At 34.9% G+C, this 22704-nt stretch overlaps 1 protein-coding gene across 1 annotated transcript in view; it reads left to right on the top strand.

Moving 5' to 3' along the window:
• Positions 1 to 22704, top strand: part of LOC103083423 (solute carrier family 7 member 13-like) — a 40708-nt gene that overhangs the window by 5992 nt on the left and 12012 nt on the right. Inside the window, 2 exon segments of the mRNA XM_082931234.1 lie at positions 11266 to 11952; positions 13706 to 13837. Of these exon segments, the coding sequence (XP_082787360.1) occupies positions 11266 to 11952; positions 13706 to 13837 (819 nt within the window).

Below are 22704 nucleotides of genomic sequence, written 5' to 3'. Positions count from 1 at the left end.
AAAAATAAACAAATGGGACCTAATGAAACTTCAAAGCTTTTGCACAGCAAAGAAACCATAAGCAAGATGAAAAGACAACCCTCAGAATGGGGGAAATATTTGCAAACTAATCAATGGATAAGGGATTAATCTCCAAAATATATAAACAGCTCATGCATCTCAATATCAAAAAAACAAAAACCCAATAAAAAAATGGACAGAAGACCTAAAGAGATATTTCTCCAAAGAAGATATACAGATGGCCAAGAGGCACATGAAAAGCTTCTCAACACTACTAATTATTAGAGAAATGCAAATCAAAACTACAATGAGTATCACCTCAAACTGGTTAGAATGGCCATCATCAAAAAATCTACAAACAATAAATGCTGGAGAGGGTGTGGAGAAAAGGGAACCCTCTTGCACTTTTGGTGGAAACGTAAATTGAAACAGTCACTATGGAGAACAGTAAGGAGGTTCCTCAAAAAACTGAAAATAGAATTACCATATAACCCAGAAATCCCACTCCTGGGCATATACCCAGAGAAAACCATAATTTAAAAAGACAAATGCACCCCAATGTTCATAGCAGCACTATTTACAATAGCCAGGTCACAGAAGCAACCTAAATGTCCATTGACAGATGAATGGATAAAGAAGATGTTGTACATACATACAATGGAATATTGCTCAGCCATAAAAAGGAATGAAATTGGGTTATCTGTAGAGATGAGGATGGACCTAGAGACTGTTATACAGAGTGAAGTAAGTCAGAAAGAGAAAAACAAATATATATCAATGCATATATGTGGAACCTAGAAAAATATTACAGATGAACTGGTTTGCAAGGCAGAAATAGAGACACAGATATAGAGAACAAACTTATGGACACCAAGTGGGGGAAGGGGAGGTGGGATGAAATGGGAGATTGGAATTGAGATATATACACTAATATGTATAAAATAGATAACTAATTAGAACCTGCTATATAACACAGGGAACTCCACTTTGCTGTACAGTAGGAAGTAACACAACATTGTAAAACAACTATACCTCAACTAAATTTTTTTTAATTAAAAAATAAATAAATAAATAATTTGAGGACAGGGTAAGTGGAGTGTTCATGTTTAAGAAGTACAGAATTTCAGTTTGGGAAGAAGAAAAATGTTTAGAGGTGGATCATGGTGATGGTTGTATAACAATATTAATATATTTAATACCACAGAACTGTACACTTAAAGTGATTGAAATGCTAAGCTTTGTGGTATGTACAATTTACCAAAATAAAAATAACAATTAAATACCTAAAAAAATTGAAAAGACAACCTATGAAATGGGAGAAAATATTTTCAAATGATGCAACAGACAAGGGCTTAATCCCCCAAATATACAAATAGCTCTACAGCTCAAAACAAAAAAACAAACAATCCAATCCAAAAATGGGCACATGACCTTAATAGATATTTCTCCAAAGAAGAAATACAGGTGGCCAGTAGGCAAGATGCTCAACATCACTAATTATTAGAGAAATGCAAATCAAAACTCCTATGAGGTACCATCTCACACCAGTTACAATGTCAATCATTAAAAAATCTACAAATAACAAATGCTGGATAGTGTGTGAGGAAAAGGGAACACTCCTACATGTTGGTGGGAATGTAAGTTGGTATGGCCATCATGGAAAACAGTATGGAGGTTCCTCAGAAAACTAAAATAGAATTACCATATGACCCTACAATTCAATTCCTGCAAATATACCCAGGCAAAACTATAACTCAAAAAGATACATGCACCCCTATGTTCATAGAAGCACTATTCACAATAGCCAAAACACGGAAACAACCTAAACAAACAACAAACAATCCATTGACAGATGAATGGATAAAGAAGATGTGGTACATATACAATGGCATACTACTCAGCCATTATAAAAAGAATGAAATAATGCTATTTGCAGCAACATGGATGCAACTAGAGACTATCACACTAAGTGAATTAAGTCAGAAAGAGAAAGACAAACACCATATGATATTGCTCATATGTGGAATGTAAAATATGGAAAAAATGAACCTATCTACAAAAGAGAAAGAGACTCATAGACATAGAGAACAGACTTGTGGTTGCTAAGGGGGAGGAGGGCAGAGAGAGGCATAGACTGGGAGTTTGGAGTTTGTAGATGCAAACCATTACGTTTAGAATGGATAAACAGCAAGCTTCTACCATGTAACACAGGGAACTATAATCAGTAACCTGTGATAAACCATAATGGAAAAGAAAAAATAAATAAGCTAGAATTGTTTTTGAACTTCAAAAAAAAAAGGAAAAAAAGAAATTGACAATAATATAATAATAGTAGGGGACTTTAACACCCCACTTACATCAACAGGGAAGTCATCCAGGCAGAAAATCAATAAGGAAATGGTACTCTTAAGTGAAATATTAAACCAGCTGGACTTAATAGATAATTATAGTACATTCCATCCAAAAAAATAGAATACACATTCTTTTTATGTGATGGAACATTCTCCAGCATAGATCACATGCTAGACCACAGCACAAGTCTCATCAAGTTTAAGAGGCTAGAAATTATACCAAGCATTTTTTTCTGACCACAATGATGTGAAACTAGAAATCATTTACAGGAAGAAAAATGGAAAAACACAAGCACATGGAGACTAAACATCATGCTGCTAAAAAAGCAATTAGCTAATTAAGAAATCAAAGTGGAAATCAGAAAATACTTTGAGACAAATGAAACAAAACTTTCCAAAATCTAGGGGATACAACAAAACAAGTTCTAGGAGGGAAGATTTTAGAGATACAAGCCTACTTCAAGAAACAAGAAAAATCTCAAATAAACAGCCTAACATACCATCTAATAGAATTAGAAAAAGTACAGAGTCCAAAGTCAGAAGAGGGAAGGAAGTATTAAAAACCAGAGAGGAAATAAAATAGAGACTAAAAAAGAATAGAAGAGATCAATGACAAAGACCAATATAAAAAAAAAAAGTTTTAAAAATTGATGCCTTTAACCAGGATCATTAATAAAAAAGAGAGAAGACAAAAATAAACAAAGTAAGAAATGAAGAGGAGAAATTACAACCAATATCACAGAGATACTAAACATCATAAGAGAATACTACTTATAGCTATATGCCAACAAATTAGATGACCTAGACAAAATGGATAAATTTCTAGAAACATACTATCTTCTAAGACTGAATCAGGAAGAAGACAATCTGAAGAGACCAATCACTAATTATGAAATTGAATTAGTAATCAAAAAACTCACAGCAAACAAATTCCAAGACTGGAAGGCTTCACAGGGGAATTCTACCAAATGTATAAGGAAGACTTAATGCCAATCTTTCCCAAACTATTCTCAAAGAATTGAAGAGGTGGGAACACTCCCAAATTCATTATACAAGGCCACATAACCCTGATACTAAAACCAGACAAAGACATTACAAAGAAAAGAAAATTGCAGGTAAATATCTCTGATGAATACAGATACAAAAAATATGTTCTGCCTATACCAACTTCAATAAGAGTTTTTTTTTTTTTTTTTTTTTTTTTTTTTTCTTGCGTTATGCGGGCCTCTCACTGTTGTGGCCTCTCCCATTTGCGGAGCACAGGCTCTGGACGCGCAGGCTCAGTGGCCATGGCTCACGGGCCCAGCCGCTCCGCGGCATGTGGGATCTTCCCGAAACGGGGCACGACCCCGCGTCTCCTGCATCGGCAGGCGGACTCTCAAGCACTGCGCCACCAGGGAAGCCCCTCAATAAGAGTTTTAATCATGAATGGATGTTGATTTTTTTTTTGCATCTGTTGAGTTGGTCATGTGATTTTTATCCTTTGTTTTGTTAATATGGTGTATCACATTGATTGCTTTGCAGATACTGAAACATCTTTGCATCCCTGGTATAAATCCCACTTGATCATGGTGTATGATCTAAATATATTGCTGAATTCAGTTTGCTAATATTTTATTGAGCATTTCATGACATTAGTATTTTTTTATTGTCCCTTAATATGAATTTCTCTGAAGTTTCTTTGTGGTTAAATTCAGTTCATGCATTTTGGCAGGAATAACAACTAGCTGCCCATTATTCCATTACTGGTTACGTTAGCTTTGAAAACTTGGCTAAGATGGAATTCTTCCATTTTCTCCAATGTGGCTACTATTTTTTCCTTTGATATTAGTAGATAATTTCTAGGGAAAAACTATTTAAATATTTTATCAAATTTTAACAGCCATTGAGCATTCTTTTGTGAATCAATTATTATGATGACTGCAGCAAAATGATTTTTTAACTTCATTATTTCATCTGGTTTTATTAATTGACATTCTATTGTGCAGAGTTTTAAAATCTCTAGTGCAGCACTGCATCCTCACCATCAAACCTCTCTCTGAAATATGAAAGAAAACAAAAAAAATGTCATTATGTGGCCTGAAATCTGATTTTTATAGTATTTTCTTTTAAAATATTAAAAGTTCTTCCAATGTAAGGGTAAAGTCTACTAAGCATGTTGGTAAAGTATAAATCCAATATGTGTTTAATATTAAACAATAAATACCAGCATGGTCCCTTTTTAACTCAGTTGTATTTCTTGTGCTCACTGATTAACATGACCTACAATTTTTAAAACACAATAATCACAGTATTTCTGAAAAACAGAAAAACCTGAGTAAAATTGTATGTTCTGTAAGATGAGTGCTTGTTAAAGCCCAGAGGGACTTACAGCTAATTCCCACATGATGAGGAAACAAAGTCCCCAAGTGGACAAGTTATTTATACAAGATCATATCAATAATTAATTTTTTTTAAAAAGGCCCAGAGCAGAGATCTCCTGTTTTTTATGTTACATTATCTAAAAGGCATATTAATTAAAAAACTAAAATTTTATAACACAAAAAGGTTAAAAAACAAGCTTCCTTATTCCTCTTCAGATAGTTATGTTAAATCTTTTGAGAGTCAAAGAGGAAAAATTATCATGACTAATGACTTTTTGAAAACTGTTAAAATTGCAAAAAGGAGAACACCAAGCTCCCAAAAGCAATGGGGTTTTTTCCCAAGAAGCAGAGTTTTCAGAAAAATAGGTGTGGGGACTTTTCTGTCTCCCAAAGAGGTACTGAAATATTCCTCATTCAGCAAGACAATCATCCCAGCTGTTCGGGCTGTGTGTTCAGTGGTGTCCATGCCATGTGCTCTTAGTCATGTAGAGACAAGAATAGCTTTCCTGGAAGTGGAGCACAGTACTTTGTTCTCTATCTTCTGATCCACCTACTGTCTCAGCAGCATGAGATGCCTGAAGAACTTTACTGCCAGCAGTTTATAACCCAGCCTTTCTATCCCTAGTATTCTAAAGTAGACCTCCTAAGGGTTTTGTTTGATGATTTTGCAGTCTTGAGAATTTTTGAGGTTTCAGGACATGATTTCAGTGTATATTAGAATAACAGTCATCCACTTTATTTCCTTAACTGGAATTGTGCTTAGTTACAGGAAGAAAGGGGTTTGGAGCAGACTTGTCAAAACTCTCAGTGATAGCCTTCTGAAGACACTGATGAAGAAAATTGAAGAAGGCACAAATAAATGGAAAGATATTCCACGTTCATGGCTTGGAAAAATTAATATTGTTAAAATGTTCATTCTACCCAAAATGATCTACAGATTCAATGCAATCCCTATCAAAATTCCAATGGCATTTCACAGAAATAGAACAAACTCCTAAAATTTGTATGGAACCACAAAAGACCCCGAATAGCCAAAGCAATCTTGAGAAAGAAAAACAAAGCTGGAGTCATCATGCTTCCTGAGCAGTATCATATTGGCATAAAAACAGACATATAGATCAATGGAACAGAATAGAGAGTTCAGAAGTAAACCCACACATATATGGAGAATTAATTTATATATTAAGATATCATTCAGACATAAAAAAGGATGAAATCTTCCTATTTGCCATGACATGGATGAACCTTGAGGACATTATGCTAAGTGAAATAAGTCAGTCAGAGAAAGACAAATACCATATGTTGTCACTTATAAGTGGAATCTAAAAAATGAATAAAAAAACTCATAAATACAGAGAACAGATTGGCAGTTGCCAGAGAATAGATTGGTGGGGGCTGTGTGAAATAGATGAAGGTGGTCAAAAGGTACAAACTTCCACCTATAAGTAAGTCATGGGGACAGACTGTAGTTAACAACAATGTATTGTATATTTGAAAGTTGCTAAGAGAATAGATCCCAAAACTTCTCATCACAAGAAAAATATTGGTAACTATGTGTGGTGATGGATGTGAACTAGACTTACTGTGGTGATCATTTCACAACAAAATTGCCATACACCTGAAACTAATATAATGTTTGTGTTTCAATTACATGTCAATTAAAAGAAGAATAACAGAATGCTTCGGCATATTTTTTACTGGTTACTTTTCCCCTCCCCCTGCTGGAAGCATAAGGGGATTTTTCTCTGATACTCATTGTGGGGACCTAGTAAAGTTCTTGAAAGTAAAACTCACAAAAGTGTGATGGCCCTCCTATGACTGGACCCCCTGAAGTTTTCTCTCCCAGACTTGTCCACATGAAACTTCTAGCAATTCGTCGACTACATTTTAGGTTTTCCTACCCTAATACTGGTCCTTGCAGAGGTTTCTGCTGGTGAATTTCTGCTCTTGTAAGTTGTGATTCTCTGTATCTTCCTGTCTGTCTCTCATATTTTGGGCTCAACAGTTTTCCCGGTGACCTCACTTCTCTGAGAGATCTAAAAAGAGTTGTTAATTTTTCAGTTTGTTCAGCTGTAAAGAGCTATCGTTAGGACAAACTGAAGACTTCTCTGCTCTTTAGATGTCACACTAGAAACCAGAGCTCTTGAGGTAATATTTTAATTACCTTCCTGAGCTCCTTTGTCTGGGTGTTAATTTATAGTCCAGAGTCTCTTTCTGCTCTATTGAACTGTTCAAATAGCTCAAGGTCACCATCCTCTATCTCCTGCTAGCAGCAATGTTTTACATAGATTTTCTGTACAAATCTATTCCCTGGCAGGATAAGGACACATAGGAACCTTCAGCCCAAGCTCACTGCTTCCCTTTTGTCCCCAAAGCTTCCAAGCCCTGAGACCAGAATGTATATCATCCAGATCCTAATAAACTGGATAGATAGTATGCTTCCTGGCTCTCCTAAGAGACCCACACATATCCTGTCCAGACTCCTCTACTCCCTATTTTTTAATTACCATATCTGGTTTTGGTATCAACAATTCAGAGAAAATAGAAAAAGGGTGCACATTTCACTCCCACCCCCATCTCCAGCCATAGATGCTTCCACATGCAACTTTTATTATGAAAACAAAATGATTTAGAAAAAGGAGAAGGATAGGGTCTGAGTAACTCTAAAATTTGTTCTATTTCTACCATCCCATGCTTTAGGAAGGAAATATATCGACAGACCAGACCAAGAATAAGGGCCTCAAAACACATGCCTTCCTAAAGTTCAGTATGTATTCCTCATCTGACTGTGAAATGACATTAACAACAGAATTTACTTTTGTGTCATTAACTGTGCCATCCTCTTTCTCACAGATGGGATATAGGTACTGGCACAAAAGTCACAGACATAGGCACTCTGTTAGAACAGTGTGCATTCTTTCTGCATGAAATGATCCCAAGTGAGGATAAACATTTCCTGACCATCTTCCCCACTCTCAAGCCATGGATTTTAAACAATACCAGAAGAATTGAAGTTCTACTGTGTCTAGAATTTTTGTCTATTTTGTATACTGACATGTACAGAGCACCTAAAACAGTGTACATTTTAGGCACTTCACAAATATTTGTAGAATGGCAGAGAAGGCATTGGTTTAATATACCAAAACTTGGAGGCAGGGTTCTGGAGCTATAGCTCAAAGAAGCACTCTAATAATGTAAAAAAAATCCGTATTAATAAAAAGTCTGATTCCATTTTGATGTTTGACTGTTGACAGATTTTAAGTCCCACTACTCCTTTTCGTTTTCTGCCCTACATCTAGACAAGCTGATAAGAAAGCCTGCTGTTTCCTCCACTGGCACCAATAGGAACTTAAAATCACACGAGCACCATCCCATTCAAATGGGAACTCTCACCTCAGCCCTACTTCTTCACCACCATAGAACACCAAGCTAGTAGCTCCTGTCTGCCCTCTCAAAACATTTTTGGACCTGCTTGGGATCCTACCCTGCCTCCTCATGAGAGCCTCATTATGAGAATAATGAATGCTTCCACATCCTCTTAGTGCATGTATGTCATCATTAGTTTTGATATCTGAACCAAATCTTGGATGGCAGGTGTAGTGTGTGCATCCCATCTCAGTGGGTTAACTACATCTTTTAAGATTAGTTTTTTATCTTTAAAAAACATGTTAATTTTATATTCTATCCCATAATATTTGCATGTTTAAAATAAATGCTTCAAGATAAATTTTGAATGCTTAAATAAATGCTTCAAATTTTTCCCCCCAAAAAAGTACTTTGAGTGAAACTGACACCTCAGGAAGATGAATAACATTTATCCCATGGCTTCACCTATTCCCTGGTATACAGTTATTTGAGCAATGAGTATTTCAGTTGGAGAGGTATAGATGCAGTCCTATTCCATTAATTTATAAATGACAGAAACTAATGCCAAGAAAACAAAAGAAATTTCTAAGGTTACTCAGTCAGCCTGAACAAAGATCCTTTGACTCCAATATGTCAAATATTTCCAAAATATAGTTTATTGTTTTTATTTTGATATATATCTAACATTCATCTAATGCAATCAGGGAGTTTGTATAAGTTATTCAGAAGCACAGTCAAGCATAAACACCGATTACAAATTACTATTTTAGGAATTAAAAGTATCGAGACAAAGGGCGAGTTACAAGTAAACGGCTACAAAAAAGCAGTCACCATCTTTTCATATACTTGTTAGCCATTTGTATGACTTCATTAAGAAAATGTTCATTCAAGTTGTCTGCCCATTTTCAATTGGATTCTTTGATTTTTTGCTATTGAATTATACGAGTTCCTTATATATTTTGGATATTAACCCTTATTAGATAGATGGTTTGCAAATATTTTTCTCCCATTCCATAAATTGCCTTCTCATTTTGCTGGGTGTTTCTCTTGATGTGCAGAAACTTTTTAGTTTGATGTAGTCCCACTTGTTTATTTTTCTTTTGTTGCTTGCCCTTTTGGTTTGAGCACAAAAAGTCATTGGTAAGATCAATTCAAGGAGTTATTTTCTGTTTTCTTTTAGTTTTACAATATCAGGTCTTATGTTTAAGTCTTTGATCCCTTTTCAAGTTAATTTTTGTGAGTGGTGTAAGATAGGGGTCTAATTTTGCATGTGAATATCCTATTTTTCCCAACACCTTTTATTGAAGAGACTGTCCTCTCCCTATTGAGTATTCTTGGCTTCTTTGTCAAATACTAGCTGACTGTACATGAATGCATTTATTTCTGAGCTCTCAATTCTGTTCCATTGGTCTATGTGTCAGTTTTTTACACTAGAAAAAGAAGTACAGACTATTCCCAGAGGGTTTTGCTTGTAACTGTAGTAATATGTCTAGAGATCTTCAGAATACTGTTCTCACAGCCAAGACTTGAGTTAAAGTCTGTTTATTGAGTTGCAATAACTGTTCTCACAGGCTATTGTTATTGTGTCACTTGTGAGAGAGAGGAGAGTGAGGCTAATGACACACTCATGGCTGTGTGCTTGAGACTTGAGTGCTCTATCAGTCCTAATCCAGTCCCTGCACAAGGGGAGGCATCGCTGAGATTGGATAAACACAGGACCCATGAAAAAGTCACCAGGAAAAAAACAAGCCAATTCTTATGGTTTATATTGTTGTTTCTTGGCTTCTTGTGGATTATGGATTTATTTATTTGTAAGTAAAATCATAAATATATATAAAAACATATATGTAAAATATATTAAAATTAGTTAATTTAAGTGAATAGCTGGGTGAACTTGACAAATTAAGTTCTTATTTCTTAATTTCCTCATCTATTGGTACTGTATCACAGGTGGTTGATTTGATTTAAAGAGTTAATATAAGTGTTAAACACAGTTCCCAGCACATAGTAGGTGTCATGTAAATATTAGCTATTATTAGTATTACCATGTTGAAGCTCACAACCAGTATATAAAAAGTCTTGGTTTATATACGTCTTCTTCTCTAAACAGGAGTTCCTGGAGGATAAAGATCATTAATTCAACAGATTTACTGAGAAATACTGTGTTACCCCAAGCTGTACCAGATGCCAGGGTAAAATGGTGAACAATATTCAGACCTTGTCTTAGTCATTCCTGCACATGCACTGATTCACACTGTACCAGGCAAAAAGCAGATGCTCAAAAGAGTGTGCCCTAAGTCAATAAGTAGCTGAAAATATAGAAAAAAGTAAATAATGCTGAAAAGATGAATCATGCCCCTACTAGATAATTAACCAGGGAAATGTAAAACCCTACATATGTGTACTAAGTGACCTGTTTGTCAAAAACTGAGTCTAATTTGCAACTAATTACAAAATGTTTTTAAAGGACCTTAGAGAAGCTGAAGCACTCTGTATATAATGCAGATAGTGAAAATTAAAATAACCAAATTATGAAGCTAACATTTATGGATCCTTAAGGTATGTCAGGTATACTACCAGGAGTTTTGTATTAATATTTGCTTCATCAATAAATTACTTTATTTTATTCTATTAAAGAAAAAAATAAGGATTATCAGTCCCATTTTTCAAAATAACAAAATCGAAAGTCATTGAGTGACATAGATGTGCTAGTAAGTGGCAGATGTGCGTGTGATTCAAACCAAGATCTGCTAACAAGTGGCAAACATGTGATTCAAACCTTGGATTTTTTGTCATTCTTTAACTTCCTTATGGTACAAACTTTAAAAATTACTTGTTTAAGGATCAAAATTAACAAGGTTACATATCCATAGAATAAACCTGACTTGGAATTTTTCATCTCATTCCCAATTAGCTGTGTCTAAAATGTTTAATTGTGCATAACTTTTTAAATGCTTAACACGTAAAACATAACTCTAATATTATCTCAGACACTTTAGTTCAATTTACTCACAAGTTAAATTTTTTATTATGTTAAGGGCTGTGACAAAATCTATTTGAGTAAGAGAGGAGGAGGAAAGTAAAGCACTTAACTATAAGAAGATCGGCTGAAGCCTTTCACAAGTATGAACAGAGTAAAAACCGTGAATTTATGTTAGCTTTTAAATTTACGTTTCAGACTTAAGAAAATGAAGATGGGAGAAAGTACTCAGCTTCAACGGCTAATAAGGTATTTCCATGGAACGATTTTTTATTCAGTATCATAATGGGTGCAGGAAGATTTGCTGCTCCTAAAGGGGTGTTAACATACTCTTCGCTCAATGTGGGGGTCTCCCTAAGTATTTGGGCTGCGTGTGCCATAGTGTCTATGATGGCTGCCCTTAGTCATGCAGAGCTGGGGACCATATTCCCTAGAAGTGGAGCACAGTATTCATTCCTCAAGAGATCTCTTGGACCCTTTATTGCTTTCTTCTATCTCTGGATCAATCTATTTAGTACCCCAGCAGGAACTGCTGCACGTGGCTTTTTACTAGCAGGGTATATAATGCAGCATTTCTATCCTGGATATTTTATTCCTGAGATGCCAAAGAAATGTTTAGCATTGGCCATTTTATGGTGCTTGGGAATTCTGAATGATCGAGGAGTGAAGGAGGTAACTTGGTTTCAGACTGTCAGTACAGTTGTGAAAATGACAGTACTCTGCTTCATATCTATAACTGGAATTGTGTTATTGGTGAGAGGAAGAAAAGAGAATTTAGCCAGGTTTAAGAAAGCTTTCGATGCTGAAGTTTCAGATGCCTCACAGATTGCTGAAGCCTTCTTACAAGGATTATATGCACCTTATGGATGGGGAGTCCTTGTTCGAATAGCAGGTAAAATCATTTTTTTTAATTATAAAAAACACCACCACGCTATAAACATACAACGGTTAATCAGCTTAATTCTAAGAAAGAAATACTACATTGTTTTAATATAATGTGTTTCTCTCTTGCTTTTATCAGGTGGGTGGGTGGAAATGCATTAAACTCTCTACAAATGTGTCTTTCCAGCTTTGGAAAGTGAAATATTTTCCAGGTGTTTACAAATGGAAACATAGAAGTGACACAGCTTAAGGACTCCAAGACAATTGCATTTTTTTACTGAACAAATATTTTAATAGTCTACACTTCATAGTTATAACAACCATCATCAGAGAAAAATTTTAAATACAAAAGATATAAATTAAAATAAAGATTACCTGTAACCAATTATCTTGTATGTACACACATGTGGGGGTCACACTGCACATATACCCTTATAACTTTATTTTACCTAAAGCACATAGTGAGAATTCAAAATATTATTAAATATAAATGCTTTTAAATGAATACACAGTATTCTATCATATGTAATATGATTTTTCAAACTTTTTCCCATTATTGGATCCCAGAGTTGTTTCTAGTTTTCCACTTTAAAATTTTATACTTATTCTTCCAATCAGCATCCTTTTATGTAAATCTTTGTGGGTTTCTCATTGTTTTATTAGAAAAAAATCTTGAAGTAAAATTAATAAGTAAAGCATACAAATATTTAGAAATGTCTTGAGAAATATTGCCAAATTGCCTTCCAGAAAGGCTTTACAAATATATCTATTAGTTGAATTAAAATGACTAGACTTGGCTTCATCAAACTTTGTTCATTCTTTAGTCACCTAAAGTTGTGAAAATCAAATTTCAGTGTTATAACTCATTTTTCTTCAATTTCTAATGGGTGGGAAGAGTTTTGCAAATGTTCATGACCATTTATGTTTCTTCCTTGTAAGACAGGTAAATGGTTTTCCCAGTTTGTTTGTTTTTTATTTTGTTCATAAGATTTTAAAAATTTCAGTTTTAAAGACTAGAATTTATTTACATTTATTTAGTTATTTATATAATACCTATAAGTATCAAACTATCCATCTTTTAATTTTTCATTGTTTTCATACTTGAAAACTTTCCCCATCTCAAGGTTTAGATAAATATGTATCTGTGCTTCTTTCTCTAAACCTTTATGGTCTTATTTTGCATTCTACTTTTTAATACTTATGAATTATTTTGAGGGCGTTGCATACTGTGAGTTAATAATATAATTTTGTATTTTCCAAGTAAACATATATGTCAATTTTGGTGTTGGCAGCATACACTCAAGTTTAATTTAAGGTTTAACTAGTCTAGAATCTTAATCTAAGGAGTGAAAAGAGCAGGAGAGTCTACCCTAAATTCCTAGAATATTGTGACCAGATTAACAGATGAGCTATTCCAGCCCTTCATTAACACATACTTGTAATTCTATTGAGTACAGTGATGGCCGTAAGGTAAGCGAAGATTTGCTCCAGTCCTCCTGGCCTAGAATCCAGGTTTTCAGAGTTATTTTCTTATCCAAAAAAGCTCATGTTGAGTATATCAGAAACACAACATTAAAACCCAGAATTTAGCAAAATTCTGCTGCTACAGGAATCAATAATTTGCCCAAGCTTGGTAAATAACCATTCAACAAAAATGAACTCTTGCTGTGTGTAGTCATTTCTTTTACTTATTATGTGTTATACTGAAGCCACTTTCAAAGATTATATTAGCCATTTTTTATGAGTGGCACTTTTTTTTGCAGGAGAGCTGAAAAACCCTAGTGAGAATATCTCCAAGTGTGTGATTACTGCACTTACCCATGTGGCACTGATCTACTTATTGGTTAACATTTCCCACCTAGCCGTCCTGACTCTGAAGGAAATCATATCCTCAGGTATGGCTACACAGAACCAGAGGGAAGACACTCTGCTTCATTCTACTGAATAAAGGGAGTTTCTAACGTACAGTGGATTTTTTGCATACTTTAAGAGAATTATGCTAAATTAGTTCATGTCTGGTTATTTATTTACCTATTTATTTAAAGGTAAAAGTTCAAAAGGTCAAGCAATCTCTTTTGAGCACATAGTAAACAGTAAAGTCTAGGGGCAAAAATATGGAAAACACCAAGAATTGTAAAAGGAAAAAAAGCAGAACACAATGGAAAGAATAGAATAAAACAGAATAGAATGGAATAGAATAGAATAGAAAATATGAGAATACTTATCAAAATCCCTTGGGATATACTTAATAAGGTGTATATGGATGCTCTGGGATAGCATTTGCCTCCAGGAAATATAATTCATACTCTGTCTCTAGGCATATCCCCAAAATCAATACAGACCTTGAGTACTTAACTTTTCTTATTACTGAAGTAGAAATGAATACTTCCACTATATATATATATATATATATATATATAGAGAGAGAGAGAGAGAGAGAGAGAGAGAGACAGAGAGAGAGACAGAGAGAGAGAGAGAAAGAGACAGAGAGATAATTTCAGTTTAACATAAAAATGATTCAAATTTTCAGAATTTTTAAGAATTACTACCTTATAGTAAAGAAACTAATTTTTTGCCCTAAAAATAGACAAACTGAAAGAGCCTCAATTCTCAATTGAACTTAATATATCTAAACAAATATATTAATAAAGTATATATGTTTAAAACTTTACATTTCCAGTTATCATAAGGCCCTAAAGATTAAAAAAAAAATCAATAATAGGCTCTCATTAAAAAGAAAAAGAATGAAAATAAAAATAAAGCCTATACTACATCCAAGCTTGAGGCTCCTCAGTTATCTCAACTCTAAAATGACACTATTTACAATAGCCAAGACATGGATGCAACCTAAGTGTTCATCAACAGATGAATGGATATAGAAGATGTGGTAGATAGATAGATAGATAGATAGATAGATAGATGATAGACAGACACACTGGAATATTATTCAGCCATAAAATAGAATGAAATATTGCCTTTTGCAGTAACATAGATGGACCTAGAGATTATCATACTGAGTGAAGTAAGTCAGACAGAGAAAGACAAATATATGATATCAGTTGTATGTAGGATCTAAAAATCAATACAAATGAATTTATTTTACAAAACAGAAACAGACTCATAGACATAAAAAACAAGCTATGGTTACCAAAGGGGAAACTGGGGGGAGGAATAAATTAGGAAAATGGTATTAACAGATATACATCACTATATATTAAAGAGATAAACAATAAGGATTTACTGTATAGCACAGAGAACTGTATTCAATATCTTATAATAACCTATAATGGAAAAGAATCTGGAATATATATATATATATATATATTCCAGATTTTATATATATAACTGAATCATTTTCTGTACACCAAAAAGTAACATGTTATTCTAAATCAACTATACTTAATTTTTTTAATATAAAAAGTAAAATGAGATGAGTATATTATTTGGTCACATCACTCATTAGTAGTAATAACAAATGTGAAAATATATGTGAAAGTACTCTGGAACACCTATTGCACAATAATATTCTGCTTCAGAAAGATCACAGATTAATTAAAGCAGCCATATATTTGAAATAAAAAGACTTAACTGCAAAAATCACCTTTCGGATATTGCAGCTTTTTTCACTTGGTAAGGATTCAATAACTCTTGGTTTCAATTCTCATGTCAGTAAAATAGGGAGAAAAATTGTTGCCCTTTGTATTGCATAGCATAATTAGAGTAAGAAAAATCACTTTATAGAATCTACATAATCAAGTTATGTGAATTATAGTGGTTAAAACACAAGGAAAAAGTACTCTGTGGTGATCCTAAACAACCAAAGGAAAGTAATATTTTTCAGTGAAATTAGCCCTTTGATGTTAGAAAATAAAACCAGTGACTTCCCAAATTTTATAGAGTAGAAAGATAGTAAATAGTTTCATTCATTCATTTTCATTTAAAAATTTTAGACAAGACATGTTTACATTAGTAGACTCAGTTTGAGTCAGAGGGTGAAAACCCAGAGAACTATCTTCAAAATGTAGCGAATTCAGTAGGACACATACAGACTAAACCCATATCTTTGCTAGCCCGAATTTGCGGTCCAGTTTGGGGCTATCATCGAACCAGTCAATTTTCAACAAGTATGCCCTTGAAATAAGAGCGTCAGAGAGGAGCTAGATAAACTCTTCACACATCCCTGGCTGACTGGGGAACTGCAGGGGAAAACCACGAGAGTCAAGAAGTAAGTAAATGCCAAAGCAACTTGAAAACTGGCTGAACTTTGAATGTGCTACCCAACATGCACACAGATTGTCTGTGAAAGTATGGAAGCCTTATGGATTTGAGATGTTTGAGCATAAATTCTGCTCAAATCATTAACTAACCACTAAGCTATGCAGCTAACAGTAGCAACCTCTAGGAATCCAAACATGAAAATTAAAAAGAATTAAAATATGAGAAGACATAGTAGCTTCACACCATGAAGAAAACAGGATTTATGAGTTTACCAGGCAAGTTACAAAAACAACAACAACTCAGGAAAATGTATGAAGAAATAATGGCTTGGAAATTCTGAAAACTGATGAAAAACATTAATAAATAGATCCAAGAAACTCAATGACCCCACAATAAATACAAAGAAGATCAAACCTATACCTATCAAAGCCAAATTGTGAAAGCCAAAGCAAAGCAAAAGAGAAAGCAGCAAGAGAAAAACTACTTATTGTATACAGGGAAGTGATAATACAATTAACAATTGACTTATTTTTAAAAATGGAGGCCAAATAGCAGTGGAATGACAGTTAAAGTGCTGAAAGGGAAAAAATAAAAAGCCTGTCAACCAAGAATGTGATATCAAGTGATAATATCCTTCATAAGTGAAGGCAAAATAAAGACATCACCAGAGAAACAAAAACTGAGAGAATTCATTGCTAGCAGACTTACTGAAGGAAATTATTCAGGCTGAAGAAAGTAATTTGAATGAAAAGGAAGGAAGAAAGAGAACCAGAAACAGTAAGTATATGGGTAAATATAAAAGACTATATGTGTGTATACACATTTTTCTTTGAATTTAAAAAAAATACATAGGATTATTTTAAGCAATAACTCTGAAACTTAAGTGTAGGGTTTATAAAATGTATAGATGTAATATATATGACAATAATAACACAAAGAAAACAGAAGGAAATGAACTATAGTGGAGTAAAGTTGCCATATTTTACTGAAATTAACTTGAAATTGATTTTGATGAAATTAAAGGTGCATGTTGTAATTACCAGACCAACCACTAAGAAAATAACTCAACAAATCAACAGAGTAATTAAAATGTCACATTAAGAATATCTGTTTAGGGACTTCCCTGGTGGTGCAGTCATTAAGAATCTGCCTGTTTATGCAGGGGACATGGGTTTAATCCCTGGTCCGAGAAGATCCCACATGCCGTGGAGCAACTAAGCCCATGCACCACAACTACTGAGCCTGTGCTCTAGAGCCCACAAGTGCCAACTACTGAGCCTGTGTGCCACAACTACTGAAGCCTGTGTGCCTAGAGCCCGTGCTCCACAACAAGAGATGCCACAAAAATGAGAAGCCTGTGCACCGCAGTGAAGAGTAACCCCCACTCACTGCAACTAGAGAAAGCCCGTGCACAACAATGAAGACCCAACGCAGCCAAAAATTAATTAATTAATTAATTAATTAATTAATTCTAAGAAAAGAATATCTGTTTACCGAATTCCCTGGCTGGAATAGTTAGGACTCAGCACATTCACTGCCAGGGACTAAGTTTGATCCCTGGTTGGAGAACTAAGATCCCACAAGCCATATGGTGCAGAAAGAATAAAAAAGTATCTATTTAATACTAAAGGAGGCAGTAAAGGAAGAACAGAAGAACAAAAAGGCATAAGACATAAAAACAAATAGCAAAATGACAGATGTAAATACAACAATATCAATAATATTAAATGAGAATAGGTTAAACACTGCAATAAAAAGACAGAGACTGTCACACTGGTTAAAATCATCAATCAAACTATATGCTGTCTAAATGAGACACACTTTAGATTCAAAATCACAATTAAGTATAAAGTAAAAGAATGGGAAAATTTATACATGTAAACATTAACTGTAAGAAAGCTAGGAATAGTAATATTAATAAGAAACAAAATAACTTTAAGACAAAAATATTGCTAGAGACAAAGAAAGGCATTTCATAATGATAAAAGGGTCAATGTATAAGGAAGATGTAACAATTATAAATGTATACACGCCTAATAACACAGCCCCAAAATACATGAAGCCATACTAATGTAACTGAAAGGAGAAATAGACAATTCAGCAACTAGTTGCAGATGTCAGTATATCATTCAATAACTAGATAGAAAGTCAATAAGGATATACAAGATCTGAGCAGCACTATTAATCAAACTGATCTAATTGACATTTATAGATCACTCCACCAAACAGAAGCAGAATATACGTTTATTTCAAGCACTTATGGGACATTGTCTAGGATAGACCTAATTCTAGGATGTAAAACAAGTCTCAAAAATTTGAGAAGATTTCTATCACACAAAATATTTCCTTCAACAGCAGCAGAAACAAAATAGAAACCAACAACAGAATGTAATTTGGGAAATCCCACATATTTGGAAATTAAACAATACACTTCTAAATAACCCATGGGTCAAGTAAGAAATCACAAGACTCTCAACAACTATGAAGATTTAACCCTGATTGAAAGCTTACAAGTTAGTCTGGCACAGTTTCAGGGAGGCTGGAAATGGAGACAAAGACAATTTATTTTTCATAACAATAGCAGTAGCTAGAATGTCATTTTTATGCTGTTTCCCAAACCTCAGTTCCCACAAGACAAAGCAAAGAAGGCCAGGTGATACTTCCACATGACAGTAGAAGATCCCCAAACTTAGGGAATCCAAATCTTTTATAATATCTTTTATAAGTCTTTCTTCAGAAGGTAGGTTCCAGGAATGGCTCTAAAAGACAAAAGATCATTATTGACCTTCCATTCCCATATTTTTCAGTCTAAATGTTCCCTCCTGGGCTCCCACAATTGTCACTGTAATAGAACTTAGCAAAGCAGGTACTCAACCAAGCAGTCATTATCCTTGTAATCTATGACCATGTCAATCCAACAAGAGTATTCAGGCGCATGAACAAAAATTATTTTTGAATCCTCTTGGCTTCCTTATGGTCAGCTGCTGTCCAGAGGTTATACCAACCAGGTGAGATTAGGGTTGCTGTGTGAGGAAAAGAAGAAGCATAAAATTGAGCAGTGATCAGGAAAGCCTCCTGAGTTTTCAAAATAGATCTATATAACTTCTTATCCTATTCTCCCTGATCATCACCCAGGAAGCAGCCAATAGTAGATGATCATTCTCTAGGGATGGTTATACTCAGTGACCAAACTACCTGACCAAGGTGCATCGACCAGAAGAATGTGAGGGAGGAAGAGTCAGAAACATTTCTGTGTTGATATTTGAGGAAGCCATCCAAACACTAAATGATATCAGATGTATTCAAATGCCATATGTGAAAGATACATTGAATATCTTTGCCTTCAGCACATTGACGTGTTTTTGTATTGTACACAACTCTCAGATTTTTTGAATGGCCAAACACATAACACAGATTAGTTTCAAGGGCAACAGTGGTGTGGCCAGAGTGGGCTGATCAAATTGGAACAGCAACACTGTAACCTGAAAAAGTACCAACAGCTATGAGTTGTCACTCCCAAGAGAGGGTCAATGTACAATGTAGTCAATTTGCCAGGAGTGAGCAGGGACAATATGTTGTGCAAGTGGCCTCCCTCACTGTGAACAAATGGTCAAATCTTGGCAGAAGTCACAGTGTGTCATTTGGTGTTAGCCTCTGTAGCAAAAATATAGAGTCCTTTTTCTTATGTCCAGTGTATGATGGCAAATGTACTGCCATGTCTAGAAAGATGATGGATTCAGACATCAATCATGGCAATCTGGAAAGTGCAATATCATTCAACAGCATTATTCCAACTATTCCCATCAGAGAAGGGTCTCAGTGGACAGAACTTAAGGCTATTCTCATAGCCCATGCCAATTACCCCCTTGATGAAACTTGCTATACTTCTAATGACTTGAATTATTGTCAATGGCCTGGGTGCTTGGTCTGTCACTTGAAAAACTACAGACTGACAGATTAAAGACACCCCTCTCTGGGACAATAAACTATAGAAAGAAATAATGGGTGCTGATTGAAGAATCTGATGATTGGTCACCCATTACTGAGTAGAATATCCTTGTCTATTTTCCATTCTGCATAGCTGGTGCAAAGGCTAAGAGATGTAGCAGCCTAATGGGCACCATAAGGTTTCAGCTTAGCAAAACTATCAGTGGACCATGCCCAGACATTTACAGGAACCCTTGTGAATAGAGGACCCCATTGAACCAGCAACTCCACTTCAGTCAGAAAACTGGGATGTAGCTTATACTTTTTCATGCAAAACCAAAATGCCACCAGGCCAGGCTGGCTATGTTCTTGAATATGTCATTTCCATTTGATAAGAGAGATTTGTTGGGATCTTCATACCTTTTTAATAATTGAATACAATTTGATTCATCCCAAAATGAGAACATTAGGCTGGAAACTCACAAGGCCTCCATGAGTCAGGTGTTCAGTTTTACAATATCCCAGTATCAAGCTAATATTTTTTTCAAAAGGAGTTTACCTGATACTTGTGTCAAGGAGGAAACAAGTCAAAAACCTCAAGGGCCACCTCCAGCTATAAGGTGCCTCTCTTTGCCAGGAAATGCAATAGAAAAAAAATCATCAATCACAGAGACTTCTAGGTCAAAGGAGTAATTATCGTTGCGGATCCTGAAAGGTAGAAAGTGTGCCATAGATTGCTGGGCAGCTTTCAATACCGCCTGTTGATTTGTTCCTCCACTCAAAGCATACTGATCTGTGAATTAGCTGATACAGAAGACCAAGTAGAGTGCCCAAGTGAGACACATACAATCTATAACACACAAAGTATCCGTAAGGTGCTGGGTTTCCTTTTAGTAGTAGGGGACCAGAGACAATATTTTTCTAGACTACCAGAGAGACTGAGTGTTGTGAATTTACCTACATGTTCCCCAGAAACCTTACTTGGCAAGCAGTACCATAAATATTGTTGGGATTCATCAGCCTGTTAGTAGAAGTGTAGCAATACCAACTCAGATCTGTTTAGACTGAGGCTTTTGACTTGCCCACCAACTGGACATGAACAATACAGTATAAACTGTGGATATCGGATGACAGACAATACAGTATAAACTTTGGATATCTTGAAAAATCCTGAACACCAACTGGTGGCAAATATCAGGGGAGTTTAGGAATCCCTATGGGAATACTCTGAAAGTATGTTGAGCAAGTGAGATAGAAAAGAAATGTTGGTAATGTTTGAGACAGAATACCAGCCGGCATCAATCTATTCAATTTATTCTATTCTATTCTATTTTAATCTAATCTATTCTTTTATTCTAATCTATTCTATTTTTTTCCATTACAGTCACAATGTCTGGAATAACCACAAATGGGGCTATAGGAGCAACAATTGAGCATTTGGTAATAATCCACTGTAAAGCTCCAGCTCCCAGTAGCTTTTGTCACTGGGCATAGATATATGGAGATATTGCATCTTTTACCACCACCACCCTGCTGCCTTTAAGTTTTCAATCAGGTCTGTGATCTTTCTGCTACTGAGATTCTATGTCGTTTTGTTGAACCACATAAGGAGGAAGAAGGAGAGGGTTTGGAAGGAACATACATTTCTAATACTCTCCACTTGCATCTCTACCTGAACAGGAGAATTGTCTCTGGACTTTTTGATCATTTATAGTACAAGCATCTAAAATATCAATACCAAAAATATATTCAACAGTGGAAGCCATGAAAATACAGTACTTTGAATTTGCCCAAAGTGCTTTATTCACAAAGGAATTTCTGTGGGTAGAGGGCTTCACTTCTGCACTGTGAATTCTATCCAGATCCCCTTAGCTGAATCTAGCCCTCACTCCCCATTCCTGGGTTTGTTGGTACTTGGGAACCCATATCTATAAGTCTTCATAAAGTTTCCCAGTATATTTGGATGGGTACAGCCTCAGGGCAGGGAGACCTCAGTCACACCCCTAATCATCTTTCTCCTCAAGACACCTGAGGTTGAGGGAGAGAAGGGGAGAGACCATGGAAAAAGAGAGAGTGGCTTTGTGCCACTAAGATACATTTTTTAATCTCGAATTAACAAAACTGCCTCCAGAAGACAGAGAATATCAGAATAGATTTATATTAAGAAAACAAATTGAATTAATAATTTAAAATCTTCCCACAAATCAAATCCCAGGCCCCAGTAGCTTCTCTGATGAATTGTATCAAACATTTGAGAAAGAAATAATGCCACTCCTAAACAAACTCTTTCAGAAAACAGAAGAGGGAACGCTTCCCAATTTATTTTATGGAACCAGTATTTCTATGATACAAAGCCAGAATAATTCTTTTCACAAAGAAAGAAAATTACATACAAATGTTATATACAACATGTATTGTTCTATGAACTACAATCCAACAATTCTTAAAAACATTGATAAATTGAATCCAGCAACATATAAAAAAGGATTATATACCATGAACAAGTGAGGTTTACCATTGGTTGGTTTAACATCTCAAAATCAATTAATGTTTTACTAATATGGTAACTAACAAAGATCACATTATAATATTGAGATTCATAAAAAGCATTTGATAA

This window comes from Lipotes vexillifer, unplaced genomic scaffold (assembly GCF_000442215.2).
Source record: "Lipotes vexillifer unplaced genomic scaffold, Lipotes_vexillifer_v1.1 scaffold163, whole genome shotgun sequence".
NCBI classification, from domain to species: domain Eukaryota; kingdom Metazoa; phylum Chordata; class Mammalia; order Artiodactyla; family Lipotidae; genus Lipotes; species Lipotes vexillifer.
This window is presented reverse-complemented; position numbering and strand designations above follow the sequence as displayed.